A 12,678-nucleotide genomic window follows, 5' to 3' on the forward strand; every position below is an offset into this window, starting at 1 on the left:
TATATCATTCTTAAGACTATCGTATCTCTTTACTCTCCAAGTTTCACAAAGGCAGAAGGTACAATTTTGTCACTGCAATATTCCCTAATACCCAATGCTTGGGGACATAGAGATCTTTTAAAAAAAACATACACCTCACCACATCACTTTCTCGTTTAAAATTCTCCAATAGAACATGCATTGCACTTTGAATAAAGCCCAAAATCCCAAACATGGCCCTTAGGTTGCTATCTGATTATCCATCTCCTCATCCACAACTTCTACTTTCTCCGGTTGAGCCATACTCGTTTCCTTTCTGATCTTCAAACACACCCTGCTGTTTCCTAACTCAGAGTTTCTCCCCTCTGCTTGATTTCTCAATGTCACCTCTTTCCAGAGCTTTCCCTGCTCACTTTGTCCAGTATTACCACCATCCTTTCACCAGGTATATTCTCAATCATGCACCGTTTCACCTTTTTTCACAGATCTGACATTTTCTTGTACATTTATTTAATAGTATTATAGCTAGTATTTAAGCACTTATCATAAGCATGTTTCATACATTAACTAATGAAGTGGTGCTTATCAATGGGCTTTCCACACCCAAACCCCTGATTTGTCGTGTTTACTGATTTCTGTGGTGTAAACACTCACAACGGGAAGGATTTCAAGCTACCAACCTGAGGTAACCAAACACTTTTCGAGAAGAGGACAGGAGTATATAGTATTTACCACATTGATAACCTCAAGACCACAGATTTTTCAAAAGGAATAAAATAATTAAGAAATGATGACTTTTGAGTACTTATTCCCTTGTTTTTAAAATAATTTGTTTACTTGTAAGTTCATATAATTTAATTTTCAATAATGGCTGCATTTAAAAGCGACTGGCACAATTTCTAATCATTCCTCAATTGTCTCTAGTGGGCCTACGATCAGTACATTTTTCAGATGAGGGGACCTAAGGCACAGAAAGGATAAGCAACTTGTTGAAGGTCGCAGGGCTAGTAAGTGTCTACAACTCCAAAATCACCCTCGAAACCGAATATAGTGCCCGGCAGATAATCGCTGCCGTTCAATAAACAACCGTAAAGCAAATAAAAGAATAGTTATTGAACACTCTTTAAAAACATAAAAGGTAATCATTTTAACATTAAAAACATGCACACAGGAGTGAAATTAACGTCTCTTTCAAGCTCCCTCCCGACCGCACGCAAGCGACGACTTTCGCGTCTGCTTTTAGCGGCGCTGCCCCGGCGCGCTCCCGCGGCCCGGCCCGCCGCAAGGCTTCCTGGGAGGCGTAGTCCCCACGCCCCGCCGGCCCGGCGGCGGCAGCGGCGCGCGCCCGCCCGCGGGACTCCAGAGGGTGGCGCGCAGGTCGCGAGGCTCTTCCGTCTCGTCTTCCCTTCCCGCCCGCGCGCCCGCCCCAGTTATCATGGCGGCTCCCTTGGCCCTTGTGCTCGTATTGGCCGTGACTGTGCGGGCGGCCTTGTTCTGCTCCAGTCTGGCCGAGCTCATTTCTGAGCGGGTGGAGGTGGTGTCCCCCCTGAACTCTTGGAAGAGAGGTGAGGGCGCCGGCTCCGGTACGCGGTCAGGCCCCGCCTGCGCCGTCCCGGCCTCTGTGAATGAGAGGCGGGGGCAGTGGCCGCAGGCGCGCGGTGTTCTGAGAACTGAGCGGCTCGCGGGGTCCCGGGCGAGGGCGGGGCTGTTGAGGGGAGGGGACGTAGGGGCGGTGTCCCGAGGTTTGGGCCCCGGGGGCCCGACCACCTGAGGGGTGGGAAGCGGAGGGGGCGTGTCCCATTCGGAGTCCTGAGCCGTGGGGTGTGGTCCGAAGCAGGCTGGGATAAGAGGAGGGGGTGCAGTGTGGAATAGGGTTTGCGCAGGGGACTGGGATTTGGCGCGGGATAGCCAGCGGTGCTCCCTGCGGTAGGGGATGGTGTGCGAGAGGGTCCAAGATGAGGGGACCAATCTTGTTTAAGTGAGGAGAGTCCTTGTGCATAGAAGCCTCTTCTCAGTCTGGGACTTGCACTGCAGTTCTTCCTGCTGTTCCTTATTTTTTATTTAAGGTTTTCATCAAACGTTGTTTTATACTCGTGCCTCCAGTGAAACACAGAACTTGGGCTGAAGGAGCCACAGGCTAGTGAGAGAATCAAAGAGTTATCATAATTTATAAAAAGTGTACTTCCTCTGTCCTCCCAGTTCCATCCTCAGTGTTCTGACCCTGAATAAACTGTCCTCTCCTTTTCCAGTTTCCTAAGGATGTGTGGGATTTGAGCTGATTCTTGAAGGACACAGGGGCTAAAAAGAAAGATTAGAGAAAAGGGGAGTTCGAGGTAGCAGAAGGTAAATAGCATCAAGAGATGTTCAAGGATATAAAATATCCAAAGTAGGGGAGTAATGGGGTGGAGGTTAGTTTGGAGCCAGAGTTTGATGATTTTTTTTTTTTTTTTTTTTTGAGAGAGAGTCTTGCTCTGTATCCTGGGCTAGAGTGGCATCAGCCTAGCTCACAACAACCTCAAACTCCTGGGCTCAAGTGATCCTCTTGCCTCAGCCTCCAGAGTAGCTGGGACTTAAGGCGTTCGCCACCAAGCTGGGCTAATTTTTTTTCTACTTTTAGTAGAGATGAGGGTCTCACTCTTGCTCAGGCTGATCTTGAATTCCTGAGCTCAAGTGATCCTCCTGCCTCGGCCTCCCAGAGTGCTGGGATTACAGGCGTGAGTCACCACGCCTGGCCAATTTAATGATTTTTTTTTTTAGTTTAATGATTTTTTAAAAAACTTTTTTACTGAAGTACAGTATACATACATTGCACATAATATAAGTGTAGAACTCAGTGAATTTTTTTTTAAGGCAACCACGAAAGTGAGGTTTATTGAGGAGAGAAAGATAGGATTATAAAACAAGAGCAAGATACAGGTTGATAGAGCGTGATACATACGCCACAGATGATGACTGGACCCACTGTTGCAGCAAAGTGAGAGCAAAAGGAAGGGGCAAAAAAAGGAGTTGGTTTGGCTAGTTGTGGTGGCTTATGCCTGTAATCCTAGTACTCTGGGAGGCCGAGGCAGGTGGATCGCTGGAGGTCAGGAGTTTGAGGCCAGCCTGAGCAAGAGCGAGACCCCGTCTCTACTAAAAATAGAAAGAAATTATCTGGCCAACTAAAATATACATAGAAAAAATTAGCAGGGCATGGTGGCGCATACCTGTCGTCCCAGCTACTTGGGAGGCTGAGGCAGTAGGATCGCTTAAACCCAGGAGTTTGAGATTGCTGTGAGGTAGGCTGACACCATGGCACTCACTCTAGCCCGGGCAACAAAGTGAGACTCTGTCTCAAAAAAAAAAAAAAAGAAAGAAAGAAATTAGCCGGACAACTATGGAAACAATTAGCTGAGCATGGTGGCGCATGCCTGTAGTCCTAGCTACTTGGGGAGCTGAGGCAGGAGGATCACTTGAGCCCATGAGTTTGAATTTGCTGTGAGCTAGGCTGATGCCATCGTACTCTAGCTTGGGCAATGGAGCCAGACTCTGTCTCCAAAAAAGGGTTGGTTATGGTCTTAGTCTTGTTTTATAGTGCCCAGATTGGGACCTCCCTATGGTTCAGACATCACCATGGAACCACTTTGGACAGTTTGGAGTTGCATGGCCTGAGTCTTACTACGCATACGGGGTGTTCTAGGTCAATTTCCAGGCTCTACAGTACCTATGCTGCTCGGCCTGTGGGCTAGAGTGTCTTCTGCGTTGTTTTGCAGCTGGTGCACTAAGTTCTGATTGGCAGATTCTAGGGTAGTCTCTCCTCCCCCAGGTATGGCAGTAGCTCAGGGCAGGATTAAGGGAGGGCAGGACCAAGATGGGGGCCTGGGACCCACACTTGTCCTTCTTCCCAGGTGGGGCAATTGCACCAAAGCCAGGGCACAATCTTTCCTCCCCAGGAGACCTAGAATCCCTTACTAACTACCTAACATTTCCCCACTTTGTATTCTAGAGGCCCAAATCATTGGGTAGGGGGCGTCTGCTCATCTTTTTGCTTCCTGCTGAGTTGGGGGGTGACGACCCCTGTTAGGGTGGCCTCTTATAGGTTCTCTGGGGGTCTCTCCAGGGTACTTCGATATATGTTCTTTGTACGTTGTTGTAGTTATAGGTGTGAGGAGGAGGTAGGCGCCAGGGCTGGCAGAGAATGTAGGACTATTTGTAGCTTGATGGCCTCTAGACAGGATGAAATATATGTAGTTAGAAAATTTATGAGGATTGGCCCTGATATAAGAATTTCTAGTACACAAAGTAATGGGGTGGCCAAGGGAATCATTAATGACATCCACCCTGGCCTAGAGGTCTCACCACGAGTCTGGAGATTGGAGGCAGACTCTAAGATGGCAGTGATGTTGTCCTGAACCTGTCCTGACCTGTTAACAAAGAAGCAGCACTGTTCTTTTAAGAACAAGCAGGTGTAGGCCAGGAGAGGTGGCTCACACCTATAGTCCTAGCTTCCTGGGAGGCTGAGGCGGGAGGATAGCTGCAGCTCAGGGGTTCAACGCCAGCCTGAGCACAGTGAGACCCCATCTCAAAAAAAAAAAAGAACAAGCAGGTGCCCCCTTGTGCTGCAGTTAGAAGATCAAAGGCCCGCCTATTTTGTAAGGTGACCTTGGCAAGTGAATCTAACTGTTCCTGTAACAGGGCAAGTATATGGCTAGTTTTTACCAGGTCTCATGCTGCCTCCTCAGCCAAAGACTGCTACAGGCCTAGGGATGTGCCTTGTGTGGACACTCCATCAGTGCCTGCTGTTCCCATAAAGGTAGAAAGTGGTGTTTTTGTTTGCCAGGGTAAAAGGTGTTTTACCCATGGATTAACACTTTGTGCTACTTATCTGAAGAAGCCACAGCGGGAGGAGTCTGCTTGAAAAGGTACCGGAAATCCTCCAAGGGAGTACATGAGTATTTTTGTCTGGTGTTGGAGTCCTTGTCCACAGGGGCCGGATGAGTTTCATTTTGGTCTTTCCATGGCTTCATCTGAGAATCATGCATCCAAGTGGGTATACCTGGAACCTTAATAGCAGCTGGGGTAGAATGTAAGACTGGATAAGGACCTTTCCACACTGGGGTTAGCTGGGATGTGGGGGACCCATCCTTCCACTGTTTGATGAGCACTAAGTCCCTGGCTGACAGAGAGGGTTAGGGGAAGAAGGGTCTCTAGGCGGTAGCTTGTATTCTTATAATGTTTGCAAGAATTGAGCTACTTGAAGGGCATGTTGGTGTCCAGCTGTTTCCTGTGAAGCAAAAGCAGGACAGTTGTCACTCTGTAAGGACTGGGAGAGGCCAAAACGAGATATCATGTCCTCCATAAGCCTTCGGGAAACTTCATGTGGCCTTTTCAGTCCTGCCATGAAACTTCAACCCAATGAGTAAAAGTGTCAGTAAACACTAATAAGTGCTTGACTCCTGTATAGGGAGGCATCTGGATGAAATCTATTTGCCAGTCCTCACTAGGGTATGACCCCTTTCATTGGGCCAGAGAGGCAAGTTTTACCTTCAAAGCCCCTTGAGGATTATTGGTTTGGCAGATAGTATAGAGGGAGGTAACTTGTAAGAGGCCTGTGAGGCTGGGTTCCGCCTGAAGGTAGAAAGAAACCCACGCTCGCTGTTTAGAAAGCAAGTCACATCCTAGCTGGTTTAGCTGGTTGATGGGACATTGTCACATCCTCGCACAAACAAAGCAAAGGGAGAGTAAAGAATTGTTTGCTAGGGACCCCAGAGACTCCAGTGACCATACAGGATTGAGTGCCCAGTTTCTGGAGCAGGTGAGGAGGACAGAGTAGGCAGCCCTGGTATGAAAAGGAAAATTTACTGGCTGAGCGTGGTGGCTCACGCCTGTAATCCTAGCACTCTGGGAGGCCGAGGCGGGTGGATCGCTCGAGGTCAGGAGTTCGAGACCAGCCTGAGCAAGAGCGAGACCCCCGTCTCTACTAAAAATAGAAAGAAATTATATGGACAGCTAAAAATATATATAGAAAAAATTAGCTGGGCATGGTGGTGCATGCCTGTAGTCCCAGCTACTTGGGAGGCTGAGGCAGGAGGATCACTTGAGCCCAGGAGTTTGAGGTTGCTGTGAGCTAGGCTGATGCCACAGCACTGTAGCCCGGGCAACAGAGTAAGACTCTGTCTCAAAAATAAATAAATAAATAAAGCAACTGATTAAAGATGAGTGTCATGGCACATATGTGTAGTCCTTGCTACACAGGAGGCTGAGGTGGGAGGATCATTTGAGCCCAGAAGTTTGAGAGACCCTCATTCCCACCCCCTGCCCAAAAAGCAGATGATTGTATTAAACCCCCAAAGGTAGGCATTTAAAAATACTAAAGTAGGAGCCCTTCTGGTTTCACAAGACTTTTTTTTTTTTTTTTTTTTTTGGAGACAGGATCTTGCTCTGTTACCCAGGCTAGCGTGCAGTGGTGTCATCATAGCTCAGTGCAACCTCAAACCCCTGGGCTCAGATGATCCTCCTACCTCAGCCTCCCAAGTGGCTGGGACTACAGGCGCACGCCACCCTGCTTAGCTAATTTTTCTATTTTTTGTAGAGACAGGGTCTCACTCCTGCTCAGGCTGGTCTCAAACACCGTGCCCGTACCCGACCTTCACATGACATTTTGAGTTGAAGGATCGGTTCTTTGGGTGAAGGGACCTGGATCCAAATAGATTTTGATTGGCTGTAGTAGGGACTGATTTTTTTTTTCTTTTTCTTTTTCTTTTTTGTTTTGGGACAGAGTCTCGCTCTGTTGCCCGGGCTATAGTGCCATGGTGTCAGCCTAGCTCACAGCAACCTCAAACTCCTGGGCTCAAGTGATCCTCCTACCTCAGCCTCCCGAGTAGCTGGGACTACAGGCATGCACCACTATGCCTGGCTAATTTTTTTCTATATATATTTTTAGCTGTCCAGATAATTGCTTTCTATTTTTAGTAGAGACGGGGTCTCGCTCTTGCTCAGGCTGGTCTCGAACTCCTGAGCTCAAGGGATCCACCCACCTCGGCCTCCCAGAGTGCTAGGATTACAGGCGTGAGCCACCACGCCCGGCCGGGACTGATTTTTTAAAATAGGAATAAGTTGTATACTTGGAGGGGATGATTACTGTGTTCAAATATCTGAGGAGTTTTCAGTCAATGTGTTATCAATTGTTTCATATGTAAATGATAGAATCCCAATACAGACTGGCCAGTGTATAATAAAAAGCGAATTTATTGGCTTTTATAACTGAACACTCCAAGGACAGATCCTGACTTCAGGCCTAGCTGAACCCAGTGACTCAATGATCTCATCAGGACTAATTCTTTCTCCATCTTGGCATTGGCTGCATTCAGGCAGGCTCTTCCCAGATGTTGGCAAGAGTGGCCACTTGTAGCCTCTAATTTTTGTATCTTCAGAGTGCCAAGTCTAGTGGAAAGTGGGTGACTTTTTTTCAATGAGCACAACAAAAGCCCTGGAGTTGAGTCACATTGAACTGATTTGGGTTGTGTATCAGTTCTTCAGCCAATTACTATGGTCAGGTTGGGTCATATATCTACCTCTTTGGAGAGGAGGCAGCCTTACCCAAAATGTAGAAGAGGGGGGTATCCCACAGGAAAGACTAGGGTGCTGTTACCAGAAGAGGGGGAAATTGATGCTGGGCAGGCAAAAGTAATGTATCCATTACAATAAGAAAGAGATATTTTCTGTGTCACCTATTTCTACAAATCCATCTCTTTGATAGTCTAACTAAAATATTAATATGTATGAATTTCCTGCTTGAGAGCAAGCATGGACTTCCCCGTCTGATAAAAATAATAAGAATTTACACTGATATAATGTTTTCTACATGACAGGTACTGTTCTGAGCAGTTTAGGTATGTTAATAAACTAATTTGATCTCTCTAATGGCCTTGTGATGTAAATACTATTATTAACACCATTTTATAGAAGAGAAAATGAGGCATGGAGAGATTAAGTCACTTGCCCGAGGTCACATAGCCAATAATGTTTTGTATGAAGAGCGAACATTCTTTAGGCATGGCTGTTGTACCAGAGTTCACACTATACCATCTTGTTTGGAAATCTGTCAGGAATAATATTGGAACCGTTTTGCCATGTTTTGGTCTTTCCTCAGCCTTTTACCTAAAGATTAGGAATTAGTATGAGTTTAGCTTTTTGAGTTCAGGGTAGAGCCCAAGTTACTACTACTTACTGAGAAACCTACCTCTAATGCTCCTATGAGAGTCAGAGTGAGGAGGAACAATAGTAATGACATCTTTGCATTTTTTAAGGTGTTTTTACTCAAATGAATATCCCTAGACACTATAGTTTAGTCTTGCCCTTAAAAAATTTTTTGAATGTCTTTAATTATTTAAAAAAAATTTTTTTTAGAGACGAGAGTCTCACTCTGTCACCTAGGTTGAAGTGCAGTAGCGCCATCATAGCTCACTGTAACCTTGAACTCCTGGGCTCAAGCAATCCTCCCACCATAGCCTCTGGAGTAGCTGGGACTACAGGCCTGCACCACCACACTCGGCTAAGTTTTTAAAAAAAAATTTTTTTAGAAACAGGGTCTAACTATGTTGCCCAAACTGGTCTTGAACTCTTGGCCTCAAGTGATCCTCCCACCTCGGCCTCCTAAAGTGCTGGGATTATGGTCATGAGCCACCACGCCTGGCCCAAAGTTTTTAATCATGTGAATGAAAATAAGAAAAATAAGGACAGTGTAAGAAGTTTATCATAAAGCTAAATGTATTTAATTTAAAATATTCTGAGTTTATGTTCTTCCTATATTTTTTAATTTTATAGTAAATGGTAGGTTTTTTTAAAAAAACTGTTTTTACATGAGGTTGACCCTTCCCCCAGATCAATTATCATTAAGTACATGATGTCATATTTAATTATCAAAATAGAAGAGCCACCTTCCAGGCACTTGGCAGAGAATACATTAACAAGTTCACTAATGTACAATATCTAGTAAAAGCATATCTGAGAGGAATTACATTTTAGATAACTGCCTGAAAGGTGTGCAGTCTGTCCTCTAGCTACATACTTGAAAATATCCCTCTGGATTAAACCAGACTAATGGAGAGTTACGGTTCTGGGCAGCCTCATACTGGTCCCTTGTATAGTTGCTTTTTCTGCTCTGTGGTAGGATGCCATCAATTTAGGCTGAAAGATACCTTGTGAAGTAGCCTGATGATCATTTCCTTGGGTCTCTAGTGAAGGGCTTTTTTTTCCCCCTTGAGACAGGGTCTCGTTCTATCACCTAGGCTGGAGTGCAGTGACCTTATCATTGCGCACTGCAACCTTAAACTCCTGGGCTCAAGCGATTCCCCTGCCTTAGCCTCCTGAGTAGCTGGGATTGTAGGCACGCGATACCAGCTGGGGTAATTTTTCTATTTTTTGTAGAGATAGGGTCTTACTCTTGCTCAGGCTGGTCTTCAGCTCCTGGGCTCAACTGATCCTCCAGTGTCCGCCTCCCAAAGTGCTAGGATTACAGGCATGAGCCACCTCTTCCAGCCTTAGTGAGGGGTTTAATAGCTGTGTTACACAGCAATCTCTTATGGGATTCCTTGAGGGAGATTTCTTTCTGGTTCAGTTACATTGATCTTGAGCAACAGGCTTGTTTTATTTTATGGCCACCATGAATTGTGTAATTGATTAGTTTTTTGTTTTTTTTTTTTTAAGAGACAGAGTCTCACTCTGTTTCCTAAGCTGGAATGCAGTGGCATGATCACATTTCACTGTAACTTTGAACTCCTGGGCTCAAGCAATCCCCGTCTCAGCCTCCCGAGTAGCTAGGGCTATAGTTATGTACCATCATGCCCAGGTAATTTTTAAAATTTTTTTAGAGATGGGGTCTTGCTGTGTTGCCCAGTGTGGTCTCAGACTCCTGGCCTCAAGCAATCCTCCTGCTTCGGCCTCCCAAAGCATTGGGATTATAGGCATGAGCCACAGGGCCAGCCAAGTTTCCTTCTTTAGGGTGGATCTATAAAGTTTAAAGTCATATTTATGGCCCACAAATATGTAGTTTTTAAAAATAGGCTTTGTAGCTTTGATTTTATTTTTCAATTATTTATTTTTGAATAGGTAATTCAATCACATGGTTCAAAAATCAAAGGTACAAAAGGCTGTGTGATTTAAAGGCACCCTTCTACCACTTTCCTATAGCCACTTGGTTCTATTCCCTGGAGGCAACCATTGTTACTGGTTTCTTAATGTATCCTTCTGAGATATTTTTTGCATTTATAACCATATACATTCTATAGGTTTTTGTAGCTCAATTTTATGTTTTTTTTATCCTTTGTCACCCATTAAAAAACTTTTTTTCCTGTTTATTTTTAATAATTACAAAATAATACATGTTCATTGCTAGAGATTCAGAAAAGGAAGAAAAAATCAAAGATCTGTAATCTTATCACCCAGATGGTCACTGTTAATATTTTAATGTTTATTTTTCCAGGCATTTCTCATTGAATACATATTCATTTTCTCTCTCTTAAATAATTAAATGAATGAATGCTTATAAAAATTTAAAATAGAGTGTTATTTGCATCAGTATTTTATCTCTATTAATGTTTGTGCTCATCACTACATATAAAAAAACTTGGATGTATCAATGTAACTTAATTTTTTGTTTTCATACCGGCATTGCAGACACTTGAGAAAGCTGTATCTTGCAGGCTTGACTTAACAGGCTTAACTTAACTGTTTTTCCTTAAAAATCTGGAATATAATTTTACTGCATTTACTGGACTAAATGGTACAAAGCATTTGGAAAAAAAATTAAATAAAACTCTACCATATTTTACATGTTGTGTTATGACCTGATTTTCATTTAAGCATATTTCATGGACAGCTTTCCTTCAGTAAATATAGACCTCTAGTATACTTTTTTATTTTAACTCTTAATTTTGAAATAATTTTAGATTTTCAAAAAAAATTACAAATATGGTACATAGCATTCCTGTTTACCCTTTATCCAGCTTCTTCTAATGTTAATATTCTGTATTATCATAGTGTAATGACCTAAACCATAATATTGACATTGACATAATACTATGAACTAATCAACAGACCTTATAAGAATTTCACCACTGTGCCCGACTTATGTCTGTTTTCTGGTCCAATATCTAATCTGTGATTCCACTTTGCGTTTAGTTATTTTTTCTCTTTAGTCTCTTCTAACATGGAACACTTCCTCAGACTTAACATTTTTAAGAGTTCTGGCCAGTTATTTTGTTACTCAGTTTGGATTTGCCTTATGTTTTCTCACAATAGATTGAGGTTATGCTTTTTTTGGCGAGGATATCACATTTTTGGTACAAGGACTAGAGAAGCGTTTTTATCTCTGTCTTAGTGTATCATATTAGGAGGTACTTGATGCTGATGTGTTAACTTGGTCACATGGTTAAAATAGTGCCAGTTTTATCCATGTAAAATTATTATTTTTCCCCTTGCAAATATTCTGTTTTTCATCATATTTTTGCCCACTAATTTTAGCATCCATCGATGAACTTGCCTTTCACAATTATTAGTGTGGGGTCTGATGGTGATTTTCTATTCCATAGTTCCTTCTACATTTGATCTTTAGAATTCTATATAAGGAAGCTGTCTTTTCTCTTCCATTTATTTATTTATTCAATTATTTATAATGTAGAATAATTTTTAGTTATGAACTATTCCATTATATGTAGATATGTAGATATATATTATATCAGAACTCATTTAAATAAATCTCCATTAATGAACATTGGGATTATTTCTAATTGTTCCCTAATCTGAGCACTATAATGAACATACCTCTTTGGGTACTTGTCCAATTATTTCCCTAGGATAAACTTCCCTAAAAACTATCATTTGTGGGTCAAAAGGCACACACTTAAAAAGACATATTGTACTGTAGAAAAGTTAATACAAATGTCAAACTCAAACAAGCAGCATAATTGAGAGTGAGTGTGCATTTCCCTACACTATGGCAACATTTCTCAACATCTTCTGATTTGTTATCTTATTGTGTTTTAGAATGGGGCAGGTTATATATAAATAAAACAATTTTTTAGAATAGGTGGAAATTATAAGGAAATAGAAGGAAGCTTATAGTTTAACATAGAACTTTCTCATAATGAGTGCTGCCCACGATGGAAAAGGATACTCTGTATGGAAGGGAGTTCCCCATTATTGGAAATGTTCAAATCAAGACTTAAAGCCACTTGCTGGGGATGAGGCAAGGGGTTTGATAAATTCTGAGGCTTTTCTTGGTCCTGAGGGTTATCTAGCACTGGTTTATAGCTGCCTGCTGTGTCTCCCAAGTCTGAGTGAATTTGGATGTCTTATTTTTCAGTGGTTGAAGGCCTTTCACTGTTGGATTTGGGAGTATCTCCGTATTCTGGAGCTGTATTTCATGAAGTAAGTGTTCTTGTTTTTTTCTCTGGGTACTAAGTAGTTTACAGCCACAGATACCAAATCTTAACCTCTGTTTTGTACATTTAAGACGATCTATTTTTAAAAATCATGTTTAGAAACAGCCCATTTTTAGATGTCTTCCGCATAAGAAAGAGGTTTTGCAATTGCAGTGGAAATGATCTAGATTAAGATTGTAATTTGGAAAGCGGATGAGGTTTCTGTAAAAGTTACCATTTTTAATGGCAACTTTAACAACTTATTTAGTTGTTAACGGTCCTCAGTGCATGAATAGGTTGT

At 42.9% G+C, this 12,678-nt stretch overlaps 1 protein-coding gene across 2 annotated transcripts in view; it reads left to right on the forward strand.

The window, feature by feature from the left end:
- The first annotated feature begins 1,238 nt into the window (after positions 1-1,238).
- The window catches only part of PIGU (phosphatidylinositol glycan anchor biosynthesis class U), an 81,358-nt gene continuing 69,918 nt past the window's right edge, over positions 1,239-12,678 (forward strand). Inside the window, exons 1-2 of one of the 2 annotated variants that reach the window (XM_045528771.1) lie at positions 1,239-1,544; positions 12,320-12,384. In XM_045528771.1, the coding sequence (XP_045384727.1) occupies positions 1,415-1,544; positions 12,320-12,384 (195 nt within the window). In that variant the 5' untranslated portion in view covers positions 1,239-1,414. The remainder of the gene's footprint in view (positions 1,545-12,319; positions 12,385-12,678) is intronic. The other variant, XM_045528772.1, reaches the window with a different exon arrangement.

The sequence above is a fragment of the Lemur catta genome, chromosome 17 (assembly GCF_020740605.2).
Source record: "Lemur catta isolate mLemCat1 chromosome 17, mLemCat1.pri, whole genome shotgun sequence".
In the NCBI taxonomy this organism is placed as follows: domain Eukaryota; kingdom Metazoa; phylum Chordata; class Mammalia; order Primates; family Lemuridae; genus Lemur; species Lemur catta.